The sequence below is a fragment of the Camelina sativa genome, chromosome 17, assembly GCF_000633955.1.
Source record: "Camelina sativa cultivar DH55 chromosome 17, Cs, whole genome shotgun sequence".
Taxonomy (NCBI): Eukaryota; Viridiplantae; Streptophyta; class Magnoliopsida; order Brassicales; family Brassicaceae; genus Camelina; species Camelina sativa.
The window spans coordinates 32,941,761-32,968,747 of NC_025701.1; the positions used below are offsets into that span (position 1 = coordinate 32,941,761).

A 26,987-nucleotide genomic window follows, 5' to 3' on the forward strand; every position below is an offset into this window, starting at 1 on the left:
TATTTTTTTTTTTTTTTTTTTTTGTACCGTGTGCGCCTTCTTTAGTTTTCTTTAGTTTGGGAAATCGACTATATAAGAGAAACATACATAGCATTTTGATTGATCTTTTTTATACATGCGAAATCGAAACTGTATTTGCATGGTGGATACCTAGGAGATTGATTAAACTACATCCTCCTCCATGATAGCTAGGAGATTGATTAAACTATATATATTTTTAAAAGCAAATTTTATCTTTCATTAAACTAGCGCGGGTATATTTTTATTGATTGTTTTTAAATAGGTATGTATAATGTCATATAATATGCAACAATACCATAATGCTTTATTTTTTATTCTTTTTAAGACAAATATTATTTAATATATTTAAGTATCATTTATGCTTATTCAGAAAGAACAAAAAAATTCACTAAGAAAAAAAAGTAAAAATCATATATGGATAAAATAATCATAAAAATATCATTTCTACATATTGATGTTGATAATAATATACTTTTAACACATGACAAAAATAATAGTTTTAGTCTCTGAATTATTATTAAGGTAACTATTTTATTTCAACACACATTATTCAGACACTATAATATAAATCAATATATATATATATATATATTTATTAATAAAATATATAAACTTCTATTTATTCAAATAAACATCACAACTATATATCAATATTCAATATGCACTTTTCATATATCAACTACAATTCAAGTAATTAAGGAGAAGACTACAATATTGTTCCATGACATAATAATACTTCAATTTCAAAGCAGTCCACTTAATTCAATTATGCTACACATAGATGGTCTAGAAGTGTGGAGAACGTCACTGCTGGATTTGAGAGGCAGGTTGCATAAAACTACAGCAACTATTTTGAAGATAAATTGTTATGCTTAAAAATTGATTTATTTAACATTGTGGATGGTCTTTTGTACTTTATAGTGCATTAATATATATATATATATATATATATATATACACACACATAATTCATGCTATTAATATGTGAGTTCCACACATGGCCTTTAAGACATTTGATTTTCCACGTCTCAATATTTCCGGTCCCCGTTTACGAAAAGAGAACCAGTCACTTAGAAGCTCGTTGTGGTTGTCTTTGTCTTTTTGCCAAAACCATTTTGGGAAAAACTCTTCAAGATACTCACAACGGTCTTTTTGGTGTTCAATCCATACACACAACTGTGCCCACAAATGTCTTATTGCTTCTCTTTAATTTCTGTTCTCCTAATAATCCCAACAATGTCTCCTTCAGTTCTCCTCTTTCTTGTTCTCTTACATGAACTTCAAGCTTCTTCTCCACCTCTTCCTTCTCCTTCTTCATCTCTACCACACACTTCTTCGCCATCAAAAGAATCTTCATCGCATCAATCACCCTTTCCACATAACTTTTCTGCTTGTCCTTAAATTTTTTAGACAGGGATTGTAATCGGTTTAGTATTGTTGAATTCACTATCTTTGATATCTCTTTGATCATACTCATACTTCGATACGTTATATGTGTTACTGAGATCTTCTCTTTGAGTAAGGCTTGTTTCTCTAATTTTTTTAGCTTATATTCTCTTCAACTCTCCTTCTTTCTCCGTAAACACTTGTTCTGTTACTTTCAGTTTCTGGTTAGACAACGGAGTTTAACCTTGATGTTACTCATCTTCTCCATCAAGCTCTCTATCTCCTCTCCTTTCATCTCTACTTCATTATGTAGTCTCTCTACCGTCTTTTCCAGATTTACAATCCCAGATTCCCTCGATGCAACATCTTTAATTAGCGCTCTCTTGCATTCTCTTCTCTGTCCCTCCGTACGTACGTCTTGTACTCTTCCAAAATCTCTCGGGCTTAGTTTTAGTCATCTATTAGCTTCTTGATTATTGCTTCTCGTTCTTGGAACAAACCGTTGGTTCATGCAGATAAATCTTCTCGACATCGGTGGTTGACACGACATCTAAATTTCGTGCATCGCTTCACAACGGTGCTTCCACACAACCTATAATTAAATACTATTAACGAATTAGTATGTATATTTAAACAAAAAAGTTGGCACGAACCAAAAAGAAACGATAGGTAGTTATAATCTTATTGTGAATAAAACACTAAGTATTTATAAGAACAAAGAGGCGTTCATGTTTTGGGGTTTTACATTTTTTACAATTTCCATCAACACATGAAAGAAGAAATTTATATTTTGAAAGATACGACGGGCAATTATCACAACCAATATTCGTAAAATTACCTTTATTTTTGCGTAAGAAAATATATGTTATCTTATATATATATATATATATATATATATATATATATGGTATTTTTTATTTTGTACAATTTTTTAATAATTTCGAAAATGCTAGTTAGTTAGATGTCTATTTATAATTTACTTATATAATCTAAGAACCATATTAACATATAATCATAGGAAATTAGGCATTCTAAAATTGGGAACGTTTACAAAAATATTTATGGCTTTTCTTTTTATGATTCATATATTAAAGAAAGAGTTTAATTAAGTAAATTTTAGGCATTCTAAAATTGGGAACGTTTACAAAAATATTTATGGTTTTTCTTTTTATGATTACATATATTAAAGAAAGAGTTTAATTAAGTAAATTTTAGCCAAAATTCTAATGCTGATATGGAAGTTGACATGTCAAATCATGATTGGTTATTTTAAATCTTAGGTGGACAGCATTAGGAGATTATACTTTTATTTAGTATAATTAGCTCAACTTAACACACCTTACCAATAAAAACTTTTCATGTCTTCTGAATAATAAGTTTTGGTCTAATAGTTATCACAAAGTATAACTCAAAATTGTGAAGTCAATAACAAACCAACAAAACTCAAACTCAAAAAAAAAAATTTAATTTTTGTTGAGTTTGAGTTTTGTTGGATGAGTTTAGCCTACTTCGATCAGGAGCTGCACAGGCTGACTGGCTTGCTCGTTTTTTTAGATCTTTACTTTTTGCTAATATTTTTGTAAATTTTTATCCTCTGGTTTGGATAAGAAAAAAAATAAAGTTTTTAAAATTTTAAAATAAAATATGGTACCAAATTATCAGTGATATCCTTAAAATACGCCTATAGGCTCAATTGGCCAAAGTCCTTATCCAAATTAAATAGAAAATAAATAAATAGATACTAATAGATAATAACTACGTATAAATACGTTTGCATTAGTTTGTTAATACATAAAACGTGATTGTTTCACAGTTTATACGATTCACAGTTTTTTTTTTACTTTTATTTGGTTTGTTGCAGAGAGAGAGATCATGGAAACTTATTTGATTTTCATAATAGGTTGTAATGGTTTCTTAGTTTTACTTGTAGTAATGGTGTGTCTTTTGGAGAAGAAGAAGGAGAGTAACAAGAATGGGCCTGCACAAAAGCTCAACAACCAGAGAACCAGCGCGGTAAGTACAAGCAATGGTGATGGTAGCTACATGTTTTATCCAGCCGCTGCTGCGTCTCTTCCTACTGTCTCCGATTCTGATCATCACCGCCACCATCACGCTGGTTACCATCACGGTGGCGGTGGTTTTGGTGGACATCACGGTGGCGGTGGTTTTGGTGGACATCACGGTGGCGGTGATTTTGGTGGACATCACGGTGGCGGTGATTTTGGTGGACATCACGGTGGTGGCGGTGGAGGATGTGGCGGAGGAAGTTAGTTATGTATACATGTATTTTAAAGATTTTCTAGTTAGATGATGCTGCTATAGTTTGGATATATTTTCTGTTGGATTTAATGATATCTTTTCTTTTCTCATTTTATTTTTGTTGGACTGAATATTATATATATATATATATATATATATATATATATATATATATATATATCTTGTGAAAAAGTAAAGATAATGCTGAAGCTGGTCCAGCCATTTTTATAATTATTTTCTCTAATTTAATTTTAAATTATTTTCACCATTTAAAACTTACAACAATATTATGATCTGATAACTTGAAAATAATTTAAGAACTTCTACTATTTATTTAGCATTAAAAATAAATATGATCTTATAACATGTTTAAGATTATTTAGAAATTATTAGTTTCAATTAAAATTAGATATCAGCTAGTATCTTTAATTGAAAGTTTATATATACTTATATTTATTTGTTCTTAAATATGTACGAAATTTCTAATGACATAGTAGTTTGAGATATATATGCCTTTTGACTTAGAAATCTCTGATAGAATATTCTGTAATTTTAATAAGAATAATAATTTAATGTAGAACTTTTACTATAATAGGTGTCAAATTGTTTCTTTTTCAAAAGACTTGGTGACTGGTGAATGATTTTTTTTTAATTAACTAATGAAATTACCAAATATTTCGACGACCGGCATTGTTGGATTATACAGGTCGAGAAAAAAAACAACAAAACAAAACAAATATGTTGATTCATGTATATGTTTGTCTCATCTCTACAACACCCGCACACGTACACACACCCAAATTATAACTTTCTTACATATTTCAGAAAAACACAAATGTATATCAGTATATAAATCTTTAAAAGAAACATTTAAAGTCTTCATCAGCAGCAGCCGCCGCTGGTGCTTTCTTTCCTGCCGTCTTTATGACTCTTGCTGTAACGATAGTAGAAGAGACATAAGATAAATACGATCAAGAATATTACCCCGATCACTATGTCCACAATCTTCAGAGGAGTCATTTTGGTTTCTGTTTTACTTGATTTCTAAATCTTGATTTTGATCTATCTTTCTCTTTATTGTGTGTAGTATTTTCTTTTATATACGTATTTGGAAGTTGTCTCGTTGACTTTGTATTTATGATTTTATAATGTTTAAGGGTATTTAGGTTTTATTTTATTGGTAAACGGGTATTTAGGTTTAATAAAAAATTATAAAATATGGCAAGCTAGTTGAGAATTGTGATTTAACCATTCTGCTTTTCTCAGTCTTTGGCTCATATTCTAAATCATTTCTGATATATTGGACTAATATTCTTAAGTAAATTATTAATTAGTAAGAGACTTTCAATTTTCAATCAATTTTTCCGGGTGTATTCTGTTTTATTTTTTTCGACAAACAGTTAAGGTTCTGAATCTTTGGCCCATAATTTTCTCCGGTTTACAAAAAAAGCCGTTGATAATACCACGTTTAAGGTGTGAATCAATATTCCCAAGTAGAATTAAACTTGGATCTTGAGTTGACATTCTTAAAACCACTAGCTAGACCACCACTCGGTTGGTAATTTTTACAAGAAAAATAATTTAAACTTTTATATATTATACACATATTAATACACAAGCACACGCATAGACGCTTTTGCGTAAGTACGTACATAGAAAGATCCGTGATACTTCAAAACAAACAAATTTAAACAAAGAACTTGTATGGATAAAAGTTATGCACATTCCAAGTTTCCAACAAAGATAATAAAATTGCATGTTGCCACGGGTAAGATTATAAAGTCAACCGCCGAAGTCGCCACCGTAACCGCTGCCGAGACAGGCGATGCTTTCCTTGCCATCCTTCTTAGCTTTGTCGTAAAGAAAGTGAATGAGCCATATAGGATGAACAAAAACAAGAGAAATGCCCCAAACACTATAAACAGAATCGCCACAGGACTCATATTTGATCAACGACTTCTTTATATTAATTAATTACTCTGTAACTGTTAGTTTTATTTGTTTCACTTCTCAGATAAAGGAACCAACAAGATGTATATATAGAGACTAGAGAGAGAGGATGATGACCCCTTATGAAATTCTCGTTAAGCATTGACTTTGTGGTAGGTTGTATTTGTATTCCAAACGAAATCGGGTATTTAATTAGTGTGCGTTACCTTTTTTGCTTTTTATTTAAACACAAATTGAGAAGCAGTTTATAGATTTTTTAAAATTTTTATTATACCGAAATTGTATTGAACCTACTCTATGTTTTTTTTTTGTTTACTGGTCTATTATTCTTTTCCAAATTATATTTACATGCATAATTATCAAATCCCACAATATAAGAAACCCATTAATCACCACAACCGCCGCCACAACCACCGCCATCTCCTCCACCACCATCATCACCGCCTCCACAACAAGAACCGTCACCGCTACCGCCAGAATCCGCGGTGGTTACATCTGCAGCTACGACAGCTGTTGTAGTATCATTTCCTGTGAAAACAACAAGTCCTCCATCTCTTGTTCCCGCTACACCCTTTTCCAAATCTCGCGGCTGAGACAAGTGCTCTTTCTTCCTATGCGAGACGACGCAGCATATGACAATCAACACGAAAATAACACATACACATAATGTAATAATTACATTAACAAAAGGCTCCATTATATCTTCAAAGTTTACATTTTCTTCTTGATTATTTTAACAAAGAAAATATTAATTAATTAGTTATTAAAACTTGCTTTTGAGGTTTCTCGCTTGCACAAACTTGGAATATGTGTCTGCTGATCATACAGAAGAATATTTATTCTATTTATGATTGTAGTTTTCTAAAATTAGTATAAAATTTAACTTTGACTTTTCCTTTTATTGTATTTCATTCTCTTTTTTTCTTTGCTAATTCCGTTATACATTTTTTTCTGTAATGAATACTTTTTATATTTTATGAGAGAAATTAAGGGATATATACTTTTCGAACTCAAAGATATAAAATGAATAAAGAGAAAATGTTGGGAAAACGAAATGCAACATATATATCCCTATTTTTGTTTGGAGTATCATGTATTCATGTTGTCTATTATTTTAGCTATTTAACAATATGGATATAGCTGGTTCAACGGTTTAGGAACCGGTATATATTAATATTACGGTCAAAGGTAACATGAGATCACCATAATAGGTTGAGTATTTCAGATTTCATTCTACAAAGTATGAGTGATACTTTTGGTCAAATACGAAAGCGCGTGAGTATTCGAAACATCAGACATGCGGGAAAGTATTCGAAACTCTATTATTTTCAATGGGTATTGTATTTTGTTTAATATATGTGTGTGTGGCCAGAGAGCTGTGCCTAGAGATACGGAGGCAGGAGGCGATATTAAAAAGAAAATACAATCGATATAAAACAAAAACTTGTAAAATAATAATTAACATCTTACATATAAAAAATGAAAATAGTAACAAAATATTAAGTCCAAAAAATAACTTGTACCCCCTTTTTGGCATAAAGAGTGATGCCATTACTATTTTTATCTTAGTATGTGAATATATTAGTTATCATAAATTTTAATCTCTATGTTTATTTTAGGTTTATTAAGTTTTTAGTTTAAAAGACCATATAAACAATATTATTATCCAAGACTAAAAATGTCATGTTTCTATATAAACAATGAGCTTCTAGTTATTATAATAGATAAAAGTACATAATAAACCTTAATAATTTTTCCAAAAAATTGGCCGTAGGCGAATGTTTCATTTGGTCACATGTACGCACGGCTCTGTGTGTGGCCAATCTAACTATTTTGGATATTCAAAATTTTTATATTGGTGATACCTACTCCAAAGTTATTAACCTCACAAGTATGGTTATATACTTATATGTATGCAATCCAAAGATTTTATTATTTGTAAATCAATATATGAAAGTGAGATGTCAGATATTCAAGATTCAGGAAAAAGTTGGGGACTGACCAGCTATATATCTGATAATATATCAAGAATTCAGGAAAAAATTGATTTGAAAAATATATTTTTTCCATTTTAATTTAGTTGTCGTTTTAAGACTTAACTTTTGTTTAACAATAATTATTTTTAGATTTTTAAAGCAGATATTTGATAAAAAAAATTTTGATTTTATCTCTATATAGTTTTTAGCTCATTTGTTACTTATATCAAATAAAATAGTGTATGAATTAGCTCATTGGTCATAATTGAGATCAAACTGAATACTCTTTTTCTACACAGATATTATTTGAAACGTTGTTTTCATCTCTCAATCATATATAAAGCCATACATAACTCTAATTAAAAGAAGATATCTGGAAATTGATGTATAAAACAAGATAGGTGATGTGAGTCATGAGACTGCGAGACTTCGTTAATACATACGCTATATGTGTAGAAACATACAAAGTTGATTTGTCATACCGTATGCCATACGAATTCGATGGCAGATATTAGAAAATTATGTGATAGAAACTTATGTAGTTATGTGTATTTAACTATACTAATTAAGTATTATATATCAGTTAATATGATATTTTTGTTTCATTTGAAAAACAATGCTGACCTTATGATGAATCAAAAATAATTATTTTTTAAAAAGTTAATTTCTAGTGTGATATATTTTTAAAAAATGAATACATAATTTAGTATAGCATGATATACTTTTAATTTAAAAATTTTAGTTATGAAGCAATGATTTATATATCTGTTAGCTTTTTGTTTCTTATTAATTATAATTAATTGAATATATTCAACTAAATTATATAGCATTTTTCATCAAAATAAACAGATATTATGTATATATATACATACATTCACTTTCCAGTCTAACAATATATCTCACCTTAAAATAATTCTTACATTACATATATAAATAAAAGATTTTATTTATTTCAAACAAATAAACACATGACACACAAGAAATAACAAATATATGATCATATATTAAGCGCCTCCACCACCACCACCTCCACATCCACCGCCACCACCACAGCCTCCACCTCCGCCGTCTCCGCCACCACCACCGTCACCGCCGCCACAACAACAAAATGAGTCTACTTTTATATCTACTACTTCATCGCGCCGCTTCTTCTTAGGCTTAGTCTGCTTCAAAACAACAAGGTCTCCATCCTTCTTTCCCTTTTTATCCTTTTTCACATCTCGCGGCTTCTTCTTCTTGCGGCAGAAGCAACAACAACATAACAGTCGACACATCGTGTGATCGTATAGCAAATGCAAAATCACAGAGATAAGCTTTTTGATAACGGTCAACCAACTAATGTATTAATTGCTTTTGTTTTTGAAGGTTCTGAAATCTGATGCAATATATGTGATATGTAAAACCTTTTTATATAGCCTCAAATTGCCTTTGACTTTGAAATATATATACAAATATATGTTTGCGAGGGTCAACTAATTTTATTCTGATAAGATACATGAAACTGCACAAGAAATTTCACTTCTCCTAGCAGACAAATGAGACTTCCCCTCTTGATTCCTATTTACAGTCAAGATAAAGACTTGAGTTTCATTATTTTACGATATAGGTCCTTTTCAACATCGTAGGAATTATTATTGTTGAAGAACCCACGGAACCTATCACGCTTATGACATAGACCTAGCTAATTTTAGTAAGTTTTTAAAAGATAGAAGAAATTACAAGGGATGTTTCAATTCTACGACTACGAGTAAGATCTATACCTCGCGGCCTACGACCAGCCATCCTATTTTATTTCACTTAGATGTATTTTCTTTAATTAGCGTCGAAAGTCTTGAAATAGTGGCGTGAAAGTTATTTCTATTTTTTTAAAAAGTCGACAAAATAGTATTAGACAAAACTGTGTTTAGATGTAAAAACGTCGTATTTGCTTATGATCAGATCGTCACATATTTTCACAAGTCAGGCCCGACGACGAAGGGATGTCTTATATAGATTGGGTAAGGAAAGGGAGATAAATGTTACGCATAAACACCAAAGATGACCACAAAAAGAAGTGTGGTAGGGCTAAACACTATAGTAATATCCAAAGACTCGTATACATGATTTTACAGTATCTAAATAAATCACAAGACATGTTATGGAGCTGTACGTGAGACACTTATCAAAAAAAAAACAAAAAATGTTATATGCTAAAAATCGATGTTAATAACAAACTGGTTACAAAAACGAGAAATCTACAATAATAATTGAAGATCTAATTAATAATTTCATCTCTGTTCCCCAAATGTGTTAAGTTCTTCTTCATATATATCTCTACAAAATAATTTCCGTAGATCAGAAAATTACAGGAACAATAACAAAGCAGATATTAAAATTAACAACGAAAGTGAATTATTAATTAGATAACTTGTGATACAAGTCAAAAATCTACTATACACATAAATTTGATCTAGTAGACATTAAATTTCCATCCTCATAAGATATCACACATTAAAATCTACATACATAAATACATTGCACGCCACAAAAAGCCATTCATAACTATATATAAATTCGTCTTCAATTAATCTCCACCACCTCCACAACCGCCGCCACAACCTCCACAGCCTCCATCTTCGCCGCCACAACAACCTCCTCCTCCATTACTGCGGCGGGAACGCCTCCTACTCGTTTTTTTCTTCCTGCGGCTGAGGAAACAGCATAAGAATCGAATCATCGCAATCACGAGTTATAAATAAAGTAAAAAAAAAATATCACTTTTGTAGTTCTTTGTTTTCTGATTTCCGAATATATATATATATATACATAACATTTATGCAAAAGTGATCTATTATATAGTATAGTATAGTCCCAAATTGCCGTTCAAGTTGAAAACGCATATATTTGTTTATAATACAAGCTTAAGACATTTGAACCCAAAAATAAATAAAAAATAAATACAAGCTTATATATGACATAGCCTGCCTAGCGCTAGTGCCGAGTTGTTTCTTGAAAGATACTGCGAATTTTCCTCTTGTTTATAATTGTAAATATATACGGTCAATAGAGAGATCTTCGTTTATATAATAGGATAGGTTGAATTGTTGAAAGTCCATGGAGAAACAACACATTACAGTTAATATATGAGTTTAATATTCGTGTCCAATTATACGTGCTGTACAAGTACAACAAGCAAAGGTCAATCTAATTCTATATCGAAATCTTCCGAAAACACGAAACATTCTTGTATATTATTCTATATCCATAACGTCTACGAAAAAAAACTTGAATTCACGCTGACAAAAACAACACTGATTATTTTAACTATAATATTCTAGTATGATATTCTCTTATATGTTAATAATGGCTTATATTTGCATGTACACAGAATAAATATATTCGACAAATTATATATGAGTCGAGATGTAGCTCGCTCAAAGACGATCAGGAACTTAATTTTCCACACCTCAAGATAGAATCGGATTGTAGTGTGTTTTGGTTCAGGCCATCAGGCATCAACACACACTAGATATACCATTCCAAATATTCATGGCTTTCTCTCTGATAGTTTCTCTTATTCTTTATCCTTTTTCCAGTTTTAGTTATCTTATTTCCAGAGCAGCAAAAATGTAGTATGCTTCCAGCTTTGTCTGATTTTTGCTAATAGAAGTATTTGGTTGAACAAAATATATATATATGAGCAATCGTTTCACCACCCTATATGATCCATTATATATATATATATATATATATATATATATATACATACGAGTTTCAAGATCACAAGGTGTGCAAAGTAAAGAAATTACACTATACGCTCAAGACAAGAAAATTATTAAATCATATTAACAGCCACCGCCTCCACACCCACCGCCGCAACCGCCGAAACTGCCGGCGTCATTGCCAAAGCGTTTGCGACGACGTGAGCTCTTCATGTTGGTCTTACTCGACCTTGAAACAACAAGTCCTCCATCTTTGACCGTTGTAAACTTTTCAATTTTAACTACTCCCGGTGGCGGCTGTCTCTTGGTCGTTTCGATCCTTTGGGGTGGTAGAGGCGAAGGTGGAATTTTATTTTCCGTTTCAGCCACCTGCGGCGGAGACGACCGCGTTATCTTGGTACAGCTGATGAAACAACACAAGATACGAAACATCACCATCGTAATAGCAAAAATGAATTTGATGCATGTGAAACTATAGTGATTCGTATATATGATAAAGCGACCTTTTATATATATTGATGTAGATATTTATGTATGTAGATAAAGTTGCCGACATGAGCCATGGCTTATTATAATATATAATTAGAGATATACAAAAAATTGCGAAAGTATTTCAATTTGTTTTTACATAAATGTAATTATAATGTGGTAATCTTTCTGTTTCTTTACCAACAATTTGTAGGAAGATAAATAAATGAATGAAAACGATTTAAGTGCAATGATTTTTTTGGTAAATGTTTTACTACTGAGTTACAAGCTATATGACTTTTGGTAATACAATTTCTTAATTTTTCGAGAAAGTGCAAGCTACTGAGTTTCCTACTTGGTTGAACCGGGTAATCGTTGTGATCCACAAATGAAGAGATAAAACCGGTTATTAGGCGGAACAAAGGAAAGTAGGATACTCAAAATGGTTTTGCCATCTGACTAATTGAGAGACTTGGGATTAGTCAATGTGATTGTGATTAAAGTGTATATATATATAGTTATTTTAATCATCTATCTTCTCTTTGACATGGTACTTTTAGCCAACATAAAAATATCAAGCTAGCCATATGATATTAAGAAAGAATTAAGACTATTCGGCCTTTCTTAGTACGGAAGAAAAGTTGTGGTGGACAACCCAATTGTTGCAGAAATTGTATAAAACAGACCATGCTATAATATCTCATTAATGAATTTAATAATTTGTTATATATGGAGAGGTATTTTATGAAAGGGAATTAATAATATAAAAACCATGAATATATTCTCAAGTTTTATTCTTCTGGATATAGATAGATTAATATAGCTCTATTCTTTAGGTAATAATGTTATACTGTATAATTTATCGGAAAGAATGAAAGAGTTATGTAATAACGGAAAATACTGAAGATAGCAAGTGGAAATATTGAATATTGTAAAAAGTTGTTGTATCACGAAATCTAGATTATTTATATACTAGTCTATGTAAATAAATTTCTTTTGTCAACGTCTGAAGTATAAATTTATATGTATATGTGAATTCCTAGATATTATATCACACAGAAAGTCCATGGATCCACTAGAGAATATGAAAATAAATTCGTGAATTTAAGATAATCCAATAGAGAGACTCATACAAATCTGTATATTTCTGAGCAAAACGAAATGTAAAGATGTGATAATTACATTATAACTATAGAAATCTAATTTTCGACGTCCGCCACAACGTCGTCAACCCACAGCATCGATATATCACCACAATTGTACACCTTTGAGTATATATATATCAGTTGGAAATATTGTGACAATGGATATATGTGATGAGTTTTTGGATGATACATACATCGAATGAATCAAAGTTATTTTCACCCTCAGTTACAGAAAAAGCCTTTGGAGTGAAATACAATGAATTCGATGTATGTATCAAAGAAATAAGGTAGAGTTAGAATTTACCCGGAAAACATACAAATACAAATTACCTTTCCTAAAGGTCCAAGAAGTCGACCACTGGTGAACATCTGGCCGCGAAGTAGACGAGATGCATGCATGTCGAGATTGATTTATTATGCGTTTATCAAATTAAATTTGAACTTATCTTAGACTTTTAACTCATTACCAATAATTGGTCCGAACCCCATATATATGATTTAATAAGGTATAATGAACGATATTTATTTTCAAGAGAAATAGTTATGTAACAATTGGAATAGTTGGTTATTATTACCTGTTCCGTTTCACACAAATTAATGTTTTTTAGGTTTTTTTCGTGAAATGTATTAATATCATAGAGTATATGGTAAACGAATGTAGGGTTTTCATCAATTAATGTAAATGTAATGTTTTAGGTAATTTTTTTTTTTTGACAGGAGTTTTCGAATTATGAAACTGGCTATGGAGTTAAACTTTTTTTAGAGCAACTTTGAGAGTTGAGACCAAGAATCCACGCGTTATATGAGAAGAAACATCCCGAGCACTGAGGGATCCCACAAATAGATCATGAAGATATCGATAGTGGAACTTTATGCAAAGCAAAACTTTATGTGATGATGAGTCGAACATACATCTTATATATTAAAAAATAACTTTACGCAAACCAGAAGTTTCACATTTACACAATCTTTTTATCATCTATAGATGATCCCTCTTATGTTCATGTTTATTTATATCTTATATAATAAGCGAAGGTTTTTTCTAACTTTGCCTAACAATCTGACATTTGGCACTTTACTTTTGTGACACATGTTTCAAATTTAACATTCTATTTTTTAATTTGACTTTATTTTATTTGTATCTTATATGGTGTGTATATTTTGTTAAAATAAAGACAATTGTTGTATAGTTTGCTTTTTGAATTTCAATATTGTTACAAAAATATATTCTTTCTTTTTTTTTTTAGTTTTAGCATCTAATATATTCATAATGAAATCACACACAACAGAACCTAAAAAAAAAATATTGATCAACCCAACTAAAAAATATAAACAAATTGAAACCAAATAAAAATAGAAAATGGTTTCATACCTTTAAAGTAAAAACTGAAACCAAATTAATTTATGATAGACTAATTTAAGAATATAGAAGATTTTCAAATATATATATATAAATCATATCGTATTCAATAATCATATATAATGTATTAAAGACACAACTCAAATTTGTATTTAATAGTATGCTATAAGTTACAGTTTGACTGTCTTCAAAACATATGTACTTAAAAAATGGTATCATAACATAATTGTTTTATCTCCCCCAAGAATAATAGAAAACAATACTTTCACAATTAATTTATTGTTAACTATACTATTTATTTTAAAATGATTAGAAATAGAGACAATTTATAGAAGAAAAAATATGTATACTAAATTTGACACACTTTTATTTTCATGAATTATTATAAAAAATTAGTTAGACTTAGAGTATATATAAGATATATGTTTTGTGATATCGTTTTAATTAATTATTTTAAAATTGACTTATCATATTATAAAATTATTTGTTGTCAACTATTATATTATAAAATTATTTGTTGTTAACTATTACTTTTAGATATGAAAACAAAATTAATATATAGGACAACCTAATTTATCTATCAAAGTAAGGTATTATACTTTTTCCCTTATAATACTTATCAGTTTTTTTTCCAGAAAAAAACCAAACTATAAATAAATTAATTTATCATAATTATTTAATGAACATACAAAAATTAATTAACTTTGCTGTAACTAATTTTCCTATTACTATAAAATGGTTTCATACATTTCAAAGTAAACACTGAAACCAAATTAATTTATGATAAACTAATTTAATATAAAAGATTTTCTAATATATAAAAAACTCACACTACATTCAATAATCATATATACATTTTATTAAAGACACAACTCAAATTTGTATTTAATAGAAATTTATAAGTAACATTTTGATTGTGTTTAAATTATATGTACTAAAAAAAACATAATGATATCAAAACATAATTGCTTTATCACCCTATGATATAACAGAAAACAATAATTTCAAAATTTAATTTATTGTTAATCATCCTATTTATATTAAAATGATTAGAAATAGAGACAATATATATAAAATAAAAAATATATTAAATTTCACACACTTTTATTCTAATAAAAATTATTTTCATTATTTCCATATTGTAGTTCGTTTTGTTTTGCTTGCTCAAATTTTTTTTTGTCTTTTCAATGTTTTTATGTTCATTTAAACATTTATACGAAAATAAATATCATATTGCCTAATAACTCATTATTGTTTTCAAACTTTTCGAATATGGAAAGTTTTTTATCAGAGTTTCAAATTTGTTTTTCCTAAATTAAATTTTACTTTAAATCTCAAAACTTGGATAACATATAAAAACTAAATTAAATTAAAACTAAATTAAATTAAATTAAATTAAATTTTTGTCTCAAAACTAAATTAAAATTTTCTTTTAAGTTGGATATATATACATTAATAATATACTGTTCTCTTATACAAAACTTGAACTTCTAATCTTTTTCGAACTTATAAAAAAAATCTAATAATAACTGAACTTATAATTTGTTTTATCCTAGATAAAAGACCTAAAAATTTTGGCCTAAAATATGCACTAGAAAAAATGATGCCCTAATCCTTGGCTTCACTTGCTTGGCCTATGGGTCGGGCCTTGAACCATGTTTTATTTTTACTTCAGGTTGTCGTATTTGTTGGTTATGTTAATATTACTACATCGTGAAAAAATGAACTATCATGATTTAATATGTTGAACATGTTACGTTTTGTTCCTTTCTTATATTCTAGAATCTTTATTTTTTTTTTTTTTTTGGGCATTCATGTGGTAAAGCAGGCTAAAACTTCTTTGTATTGGACGATGCATATGAGTCTCTCCATTATAAATTTAGTTTCTTATTAGTCTTTATCTTTAAGAAAAAATGTATTGTAAACTATTATAAAAAAAGGAAAATTGTATGTTACTATCATATGCTTAAAAAACCATTTTGTTAAGCTTGTGATGTCTTTTTATCTCATGGTACGATATGAGTTGCATTTTTCTGTACTATATATAATTAATTTGACTTCTATAGTTTTGAGTAGTATATGCTAATTGTATATTAGTATCATATCTTTTTAGGAATCTTAGTATCAAATAGCACATTTTCAAAAAACCATTTTCCTATGTCACTTTTCAATAATACTCTTTCATGTTGTTATTTTTCAAAAATACCCATTTTCTCTATATAAAATGACTATATTCTAAATTCTAAACTCCAAATACTAAACCCTACTCAATCAAAACTATATCCTAAATGTAAAATAAAGAACCAGACCTAAAAAAAATTCTTAAAATTATACTCTGTGTAAAAGAGGTCAAAATGAAAATGTTCAAAAAAGTATATTTGGAAAAAGAGTATCTCAAAACTGGTATTTCTAACAAATTCTCATATTAGAAAGAAGTTCCTAAATTTCTCTATATTAAAACAATAATATTATATGATGAGAAACTCAATGGGTCTCTTACCAATGCACATGCTCTAATATGTATTGAAAATTTAAAAGAAGAAAAAACCATAAACACTTTACTATGAAATCAAAAGTTTCTCCATGTGTTGAAATAGTCTAATACTATATATAAAAGGAAAACTCATGTAACATCAAACAAATGAACCAAAAAAAATTAATATGATCAATATATTTTTAAAATCATCATTGCTGAGTAAACAAATTAAAACTAATAATCTCCAAACTACTAAAATTGAACAACAATATAAGTTAAATCCGCACGGGATGACTTCTAGTGATAAATACATGATACATTCAAATTGAATTTTCAGAATCACACCTTAAATTCACGACACAAATAAGCACATATATATCACACGTTACGTACGTTGAAGAAATCATACACATTACGCGTATTAGTTGTGATAACGTAACAACGGAAAATTTTCATCTTTGAAACAGCCGCCTTAACACCCACCACCACCACAACCTGCGAAAATGACGACGTCATTATAGGTGTCGCGACGGCGTCGAGGCCTTTTAACTCGCGGTGGTGTGTCTGGTGACAGCGGCTTTTTCTTTTCCTTTACGATCACTTGCGGCGGAGGCTTCTTTACCGTTTCGACCGCTTGCAGCGGAGACGACGACGAAGGCTTTTTCTTGCCGCAGGTGATGAAACAACACAAGATACGACACATCACCATCGTTATTATATTAGCAAAGGTAAATGTGAAACTGTGGTGATACGCATATATATGAGAAAATGACATTTTCTTCATTGCTGTCTCTGTTCACTTTAATATAGTTTTATGTATGTAGATAAACTTACCGGAATGAGCCAAGGGACTTTCAATTTGTTTCTTACAAAAGTTTCTCTTCTAATTTTTTTTTCAAAAATAAGAATAATGGAATCAACTTACAAGATGATAATTACCTAACCTGCTTGGTTGAACTGAACCGGGTATTGTTATGTTTTCACAATTGAAAAAAAATAAACAAAAAAAAGCTCCGGTTACTAGGAACAAACGACGCTCAAATGGTTTCGCCAGCCGAACTGATTGAGACTTTTGATTAACCAAATTGCTTGTAATTAAAAGTCTTTGTTTCCTCTTTTGACATGGTCCTTTTTAGCAAACCATTAAGAAGACTAACCAATTGATATAATTAAAGAAAGAAAATGGTTAAGATTAAATGGCCTTTCTAAGTACGGAAGTTGTGGTGGACAACCAAGTTGCAGAATTTGTATAAATTAAACGGACCATGCTATAGTATCTAATGTGTGTATTATCGTCTTCTATGTTTAGCTAAAACACTGCAGGCCATATATTTTTATTTTAAAGAAATAACGGAAAATATTGAAGATATCAATTGGAAACAGTGTAGTAATTGCATGGTTTGTAATTTTGTGAAGTTAACCAAAAAATTATTATGACAATTTTCGATCTGATAAGAGAAAAAAAGTAGGATGCATGAGATATGAGATTAACGAGCATTTAGTGTCGCAGATGATTAAGTCCAGTTCCGGAAAATAGTTTTAGAGACCTACTAAACCATAGATTTAAAGTTAGAGTCTATATCCGGATAACATACAAATATATGCATTATTGGAGGTCCAAGAAATGGACGAGATGCATTACATAGTGAGATTGGTTTTNTTTTTTTTTTTTTTTTTTTTTTTTGCTCTAGAGATAATGAGAGTTTTTTGATCATAACAATCATAATTTGAAAAGTCTGTAACAGTGGAATAATTGGTTATTATTACTTATCACATGCCATGTCAAAAAATTGAAGTTTTGTAGATTTCTAGGTACTTCATATGATATTTAAAATTTACTTGTATATAGTTATATATAACAATTCGTTTTTGGTCATCTGACATAGTACTTTTGATCAATTAAATATTTTTAGTATGTGTTAAGAATTGTATTTATAATTAATTTTAGTTGAATTTTATAAAGTAGATGATATATAAAAAGATAATTATAAAACAATTATCATATATAATAAGATTAGATCATCTAAACAAAAAAAATTCTTATATATTGTTAAACCGTTGTGAGTCTTACAAGAAAGTGAGAAGCGATAAACTTTTAAAAACCTAAAATAAACTCATTCAAGTGAATTTTCTCATACTTGATGAGAACGTATATCTTCCTTTATTCCTTAAACCAAAAATTCTCCTATTTATTATTTATCTAAATTTTAATATATCAAACATAATTTAGGCGATGGTAGTAAATTCTACAATAGTTTTTGGATTTTGTTTTTGAAAAACCTATTTTTTCTTCAATCAAGATTTTAGTCTAATGAATTCCCTAAAAAATATTTTTTAGGTTTTTATTAATAGAAACCAAAATCCACATTATTAGAGATTTTTTAAAAACACTTGCGACAATTCTCATTTTTCTTTTATTGCAAAAACTAAAAATTCAAAAATCAAAACCAAAAACTAAAAACAAAAAACCATAATCTATAAACCATTTAAAAACTCCCTACCATTCATGGCCTTAATTAATTTGAAACTCATTATATATGATTGGAATTCAAGTTTATATAAGTTATCACTTAAATTTCCAATATCATCGATATAAGACTTTATTTAGTGTATATATATATATATATATGTACATTAATTTATTTATTTTACCTTTTTAGCACATTGACAAATAAATATAGATATTCATATATACTCCTTTTTCTAGGCAAGAATTAAAATTTACATAGTAATCTTATTTTTATTTTTTGTTATGCCCAAAATCACACATAGTGATCATTTCTGTATCTTACATGCCCAAAATCACACACACAAGAAATCATAATTATTACATAACCCTAATTTCTAACCACCTCCACCACAACCGCCACCACCTCCACCACCACCGCCACCGCCGCCGCCGCAACCCCCTCCACCTGCGAAGGGACCACGACCATTTCCTCCGCCGCAACAACACCCTTTGGTCTTACTTTTTCCCGAAGACGACATGACAACAAGACCTCCATCTTTTGTTCCCGCCGTTTCACCTTTCTTTACATCATCTCCCCGAGGAGATGACGTCGGCTCCTCCTCCTTGCGGCACATGTAATAGCATAAGAGAAGACCCATCGCGATGGCCTAGTATTAACAAAAGATTTTAAATTTATAATGGCAATNCACAAGAAATCATAATTATTACAGAACCCTAATTTCTAACCACCTCCACCACAACCGCCACCACCTCCACCACACCCGCCACCGCCGCCGCCGCAACCCCCTCCACCTGCGAAGGGACCACGACCATTTCCTCCGCCGCAACAACACCCTTTGGTCTTACTTTTTCCCGAAGACGACATGACAACAAGACCTCCATCTTTTGTTCCCGCCGTTTCACCTTTCTTTACATCATCTCCCCGAGGAGATGACGTCGGCTCCTCCTCCTTGCGGCACATGTAATAGCATAAGAGAAGACCCATCGCGATGGCCTAGTATTAACAAAAGATTTTAAATTTATAATGGCAATACTACTTAATTATGAACCTTTTTGTCTTTAAATGTTTCTGAAAATGTAATGATGCAAATATAAAGTATTGTCCATTCATATATATAGGTCTAAGTTACCGTTGGCTTTAAAGATAAGCTTAAAACATATTGAACATATTTGTATATATTTTTCTGACGTATACAAGAAATTGCAGTCGAATTTTTCAATCTTCTAGCAATTAATAGATCCGTTCTTGTTGATTAATAACTTTTCAAGAAAACAAATGTAGATACATATTATACCGTAGTCAAATATAAAATGAGATCCTATTAATAGAATGAATAGTTGAAATTTTTGGAAATAAGACTTTATATATTTTTGGATTGAATAATCATAAGATATGTCATCTATGCAACAACTACACTTCATATATGATCATCCCATTCTCTTGTTGAATGAAATATTTTTTTACGAATTTAGATGATTGATAGATTCGTTTGAAGACCAAGCAACCTTTACCGTGAAATTACATATATAAAAATTGAAAGCTCGTTACTTAAATTAATTTACAGTCTATACACATCACTCATGTGCAATAATTATAAACCGTACAACAAAACCTCCATCTTTCGTCCTCGGTCGTCGTCGTTTCACGTTTCTTGATGTCATCCATCGGTTCGGCCTCCTTGCGACACACGTAATAGCATAAGAGAAGACCCACCTCGATAATAGTAACAAAACATTATAATGCCAAAATGATACTCTGGAAGTGTAATTAATTAGCCCCATATTTCCGTTGACTTTTAATATATAAGCTGACAACATTAACCTATATAATTTGTAGCGTACGAATACAAGTATTTACAGTGAAATTTCAATCTACTAGCAAATAAATGGAATAATTCTAACTATTTATTTAGTTTTTAAGAAAGAATAAAAATGTATATATTATACGGTCAAATCTAAAATAAGAACCAAGTGATAGATTGAATAGTTGAAATTCCACGGAAAATATGACTTTTAGATTTATGGGTTATAATATATTCATTAGATATGTCATATATATACTCATGTCATGTCTACACTTGATATATATTACACATTTATCTTTTTGGATCGAATATTTTAATGAAACTAGATATACTATTGAGCTTGCTGGAAGACCAAGCAAGCTATATATTCCCGTCAAATTACGAAAAATAGAAAGCGTGACTTACCCGGTCCATAACACATTAACACATCAGTCACGCATGCTGCAAATGTTGGAAACATTCTATTTATACAAATCTACGAGAAAAGAAGGAAACAAAGAAAAAAGAAAAGAGAGACATTTTTGAAAAGGAAAATTCATCCAATATCCAAACAATTTCACGACAGATACATGATAATTAACTTGATAACTGTTGAAAAATGTATGTTACTCTACCGCAAAATCATTATAAAACGTATGACAAGAAAATGACTCAAATTTTCCGATGTAAACAAGAAACGGCTAGCTTAGAACAACCGAGCCATATAGAATCCCCTTTTAATAAAAGGGAAGTACACAACTTAAGTTTTGTAGACTATATAAATGGTTACAAATGCATACTAATAAGTTATATATAAGATATACATTAACCATGTACTCTTCATAAGATAACCCTTTATATATAGATAATAAATAATAAATCCATAAATCGTGGAGTATATAGATTAGGTCTAGGCAAAATACCCGGATTCGAATATCCGATCCGAACCCGATCCAAAAAACTCGATCCGAATCCGTATCCGAAATTGTAAAATACCCGAACGGGTTCTAAATCTCTAAATCCGAAAACCTGAATCCGAATCCGATCCGAATCGAAATCCGAACGGGTATCCGAATATACCAACATTATTAATATATAGTAGTAATATATTATTAATATTTATAATTTTAATAATATAAGTGTTCAAAATATTCAGATATTTAGATATCTTTGACAATTTGAAATATTTAAACTGTTTATTAGTAAACTTGAGTAGAAAATACTCTAAATTTTTAAATATATTGCGTATTATTGAATAATTTACACTAAATTAGATACTAAAATTTTGAGTTTTGTGAATTTCGGGTAATCCGAATCCGAATCCGAAATACCCAAACCAAACCCGATCCGAACCCGAAGTCTAGAAATACCCGAACGGATCCTATATCTCTAAATCCGAAAACCCGAAAACCCAAAATACCCGAACCGAATCCAAACGGGTACCCGAATGCCCATGCCTATAGATAATAAATAATAAATCCATAAATCGTGGAGCAAATATATCATGAAGATCACAACATAGTTATTTCAAATGATCTTCTTTTTAATAAAAGAAAAGTACATAACATAGTTTATATTATTTATATTATAATATAAAATAAAGAGAAGTACACAATATAGTTTATATTATAGTGATTAAATTATATTATTTAATTTAAAATTATAATCGCGGAGTTATTTCAAATGATCTCTTTTTTAATAAAAAGAAGTACACAACATATTTTTTGTAGACTTTATATTTTTAATTAATTATAAATGATTACAAATAGGTTATAGATAGGTTATAGATTAATTCATATATTAATGGTTACACCTAAATATTGGGTGCAACCTTAATTGGAGATATTCCAAATTGATAATTGATATATTAATGGTAATNGCGGAGTTATTTCAAATGATCTCCTTTTTAATAAAAAGAAGTACACAATATAGTTTTTGTAGACTTTATATTTTTAATTAATTATAAATGATTACAAATAGGTTATAGATAGGTTATAGATTAATTCATATATTAATGGTTACACCTAAATATTGGGTGCAACCTTAATTGGAGATATTCCAAATTGATAATTGATATATTAATGGTAATAAATAAAATCATGGATCTTTCAAACTGTATTTTCAGAAGATTTTAGTCATATATCAAGTTGTTTCCAAAGATCTTTAAACACAATATTAGAAATTTACTTTCCACAGATTTTATTGATAAACCATAACGTTCAATAAAAATTAGGACCATGCTAGAGCACAGATTGAATTTTGTTTTTATATTATAATTTTAAGACTTACAAACTCAAGCACGAGTTAAATTTTTATATACTCTAGCACGGAAGCTGCTGGACACACTCTAGCACGGATTAATAATTTTATATACTCTAACACGGGTTAAAATTAACAATATAAGACTTACATAATACATTTACATTTCATGAATAATATTTACAATAAAAATTATTTGCATGAGTTGCATCCAAATAATATTATATACAAATACATATATAATATTTTAAAAATAATAAAATGTATTTCAACCCGTGCTGTAGCACGGGTCCAAATCTAGTTATAAGTATGTACGGAAAAGTTTAGAGGAATTTCAGTATAATGTATATATACACTACTGTAATAGTTTCGTTTTAAAAAAAAAAAAAGAATACTATGACATGTCATATAATATTAATCACTATTACCCTTAGAAATGTAATTTGTTGGCCAAAAAATAAAAAGTAATTTATTCACAAAATTTTGATTAAAATATTGATTGTACTGAAAGTTTATATTGGAGCGTATATATTTAGGAAAAGTGTATCTCTAACCAATTGTAAACCGTAAATTTCAAAATTACAAAATAGTAGTAATTTTCACTTACATGATTCATCATACAGTAGAGCATCTAATATATATTGTACATTCATTTCCACTCACAAAGGATGATCACAACCGTATATGTATACAAAAATTACGATCACACGAATAAGAAAACCATTATTACATAACAATGACAATGAAATGTTTTAACCTCCGCAACCGCCGCAACCTCCACAGCCTGCACCATCACCACAAAGGCACCCTTTGCCGCGGCTAAAAGCCCTGCTAGTTCTTGTCTTACTACCTGACGTCATCACACGAAGACCTCCATCTTTCTCTCCGGGTTTACCCTTTTTGATATCTTGCGGCGGTGAAGACGAGGATGACGAAGGCTTTTTCTTCTTCCGGCTGAAGAAACAGCAAAACATACGAACCATCGAGATCGTATAGTAAAACTCAGCGACAGCTTTTGTCCTTGTTTTTACGAAAAAGATGTATCTATAATACATGTGTGATGAAATGTTTTTTTCCTTTATATGTAGAAACACCTAAATCTCCGTTCATTGACTTTGTATATATAAAACTTACGAAATATTCATAACATATTATTTGTCTTTAAACGATACAAGAAATTGCATAGGAAATTTCGATTATGCTAACGAATGTGGCCGTTATTTCTTTCAAATACATAGGAGATCCATTCAATTCTACATACCTAAGCAAATTTGTTGAGAAATGAATAAACTCTCTTTTGAGTACTATAGCTCCATATATATATATTAAAGCTACTTGTTAATAGTATGTGGTAATAGGACTCGGACCACGCAAGGCTTGTTTGTCTTGTGGTAAGTAAGAAAAAAGGAAAGAAAAAGAAATCACACACACTTTTAGAACATTTCGTTTGACCATACTACCATAGCAGCAGATCGTGGTTTACGGTTGTAGCGGCGGCAGTATCCACAGATGCAACTATCGCAAGTGACCATATATATATATGTTCCTACGGAATTGTTCAAACAAAAAGATTTTGAAATGAATAAACAAATTAAACTCTAATATCTCTTTCTTTGATTTATCGTCTCTGTTAGGTTTTAAGGCATGTTACATGTATTAGACATTGGAACCTAAAAACAATCAAGAGTCGATCTTTTATGCTTTACATAGATTCAAGACAGGATCAACCCTTTATATAACCCATTAAAGAAGGATACAATAGCTAAAATCGAAACAACAATGCCGTTATTACCACGGTAATAAATCCGGTGACGAAAAAGCTAATGTCCAAAACAGAAATAAATAACTATAATTACCTAATTAATAACTAAGAGAACCTCGAGTTTTAAGAGCCGCCCCCACATCCACCTCCACTTCCTCCACCTCCTCCTCCCCCTCAACCACATCCACCACCACCACCACAGTGACTGCCACCACAACCGCTGTCACCGCCGCCACTGCCACCACAACCACCACCGAAAGCTGATCCATCATCTCTATTACCCCGAACCCTCTCCAATCTTTTAGTCGCCTGGTAGCGCGAGCTGCCATCTACAGTGAATGGTTTAATCGGAGCAAGAGATTTCTTCACAATGGTGTCGCTTTTACTCCGAAAGCCATCTTCATGAAAAAAACAAAAATCGACGTCAAATCTGCCACACCTTGATGAAAAACTTACATTATATATTTAAGAGAAAAAAAATTATCATTTACCACTTTCCACATCAATGTTCCTTGGCTGATATGTAGGAGCAGAAACAATTCCTCGCAGCCATTGCGGTGTCTGTGGCTGCTGCTGTAGCTGAAGCTTCTTCTTCTTCTTCTTGCCCATGAAACATGAAAACATTATGAAAACAACTACCGTTAATACGCCGGCGATGATGACTATAGCAATAAGTTTATACGTATCATTCATGAATTTTTTTCTTTTCTTTTTGGTTTCGTTTGGGAACTTATATATAGCAGAGTTAAAGACGAATGTAGAAGATGCATGCATGTGACATAATGAGGGGATTAATACGCATTTAATAGGAAAACCAGGGATTTGTTGATTTTTTATCTAATTCCGTGAAAGACATTTTAGAGACCTACTAAACCATAGATTTAAGTTAGAGTCCTATTTCCGGATAACATACAAATATGCATTATTGGAGGTCCAATAACTCAACCACTAAAGAAAGTTTGGCCACAGTTTCTCACATTCTCTCAACGTGCTCGAAGGGGAAGAGTGAGATAGACAGAGTTTAAATAAAACAGAACGATGTTTCAATATTGATAACAATTGTATTTCAGAAATTGGGTGTGTAATAATTGATTTTACTAACTTCTTACCTTTTCACACCCTCTCTCTCTAAAAAAAACCTAAAATCCTCTCTGCCTTTTCTTTAGCCTAAAACCACCGCCGCCGCTTAGTTTAACCGACTCCGGTGGTTTCCTTAACACCGGAGTCGGTTTCTCTCTTTTGTTTTAGCTTTGTTTCTTCTATATCTCGACTCATCCATCTTCTTTCTCCCAACGGCATCAGATCTAGTATTCAGATCTAGATTTTAAAAAGCTTAAATCTTCTTATCCTTAGCTTTGTTGCTTTGTCGTTTGGTTCTTGTGTTTCAGTCAAGCACATTTGCAGATCTGGCCGCTCCTTCCAAGGCAGAGACAGTTATCAACCGATTTCGCTCACTGTCTCAGATGAAGAAATCTCACCATCGTAGATCTAGATCCCTTTCTTTCCTCTTGAAGAGTCTTTAGGGCTTGAAGGTGTCTTACCGCCTCCGTAGTTCCACGCTGGAGCAACAAAAAGAGGATCGCACGGCACTTCAATCCAGGTCAAGTATTGTGGTAAAGGAGATTCTGGTATTTTAATCCGTTTGTGTGGTTTTTCTTATCTCAGATCTGTTTTAATTTTAATTTTATAAGAAGTTTTAAGTTTTTATTGTCTTTTTTGGATCTCTAGATCTTAATCCGGATTGTAATCTATTTGAATGCTATGTTTTAAGCTTGTCTGGATTTTTTCCCTTTAAGTCTCCAGAACCGTTTTGTGCTTGCCGGCTCTAGCCTCTGGAAGGATTTATTTCCTTGCCAGCTCTTGTAATTTCACCTTGTAATTCACATGTGGTATATCAATGAAATCATTCAGACGAAAAAAAAAAAACTTCTTACCTTTCACAAGATTTTACTTTTTAGGTTTTTTTTTTC

General features: G+C 30.5%; 4 protein-coding genes across 4 annotated transcripts; 1 reads left to right on the forward strand and 3 right to left on the reverse strand.

Annotated features, from left to right (window-relative positions):
• Positions 3,340 to 3,678, forward strand: LOC104760019 (cold and drought-regulated protein CORA-like). Its single transcript, XM_010482872.1, has one exon. It carries the CDS (start codon positions 3,340 to 3,342, stop codon positions 3,676 to 3,678), a length of 339 nt encoding a protein of 112 aa, XP_010481174.1.
• Positions 5,936 to 6,410, reverse strand: LOC104758712 (short stature homeobox protein 2-like). Its single transcript, XM_010481632.1, has one exon. The coding sequence runs from the start codon at positions 6,311 to 6,313 to the stop codon at positions 6,002 to 6,004; it is 312 nt and encodes a 103-aa protein (XP_010479934.1). The 5' UTR covers positions 6,314 to 6,410; the 3' UTR covers positions 5,936 to 6,001.
• Positions 8,609 to 9,037, reverse strand: LOC109130141 (circumsporozoite protein-like; the record flags this gene model as incomplete). The annotated part of the gene is made up of 1 exon (XM_019239345.1): positions 8,609 to 9,037. A coding segment is annotated over exon 1 (258 nt), but the record flags the coding sequence as incomplete, so codon positions are not given.
• Positions 24,847 to 25,775, reverse strand: LOC104758714. Its single transcript, XM_010481634.2, has 2 exons — positions 25,509 to 25,775; positions 24,847 to 25,415 (listed from the first exon to the last, which is right to left on the reverse strand). The coding sequence occupies exons 1-2, from the start codon at positions 25,708 to 25,710 to the stop codon at positions 25,192 to 25,194; spliced, it is 426 nt and encodes a 141-aa protein (XP_010479936.1). The 5' UTR covers positions 25,711 to 25,775; the 3' UTR covers positions 24,847 to 25,191.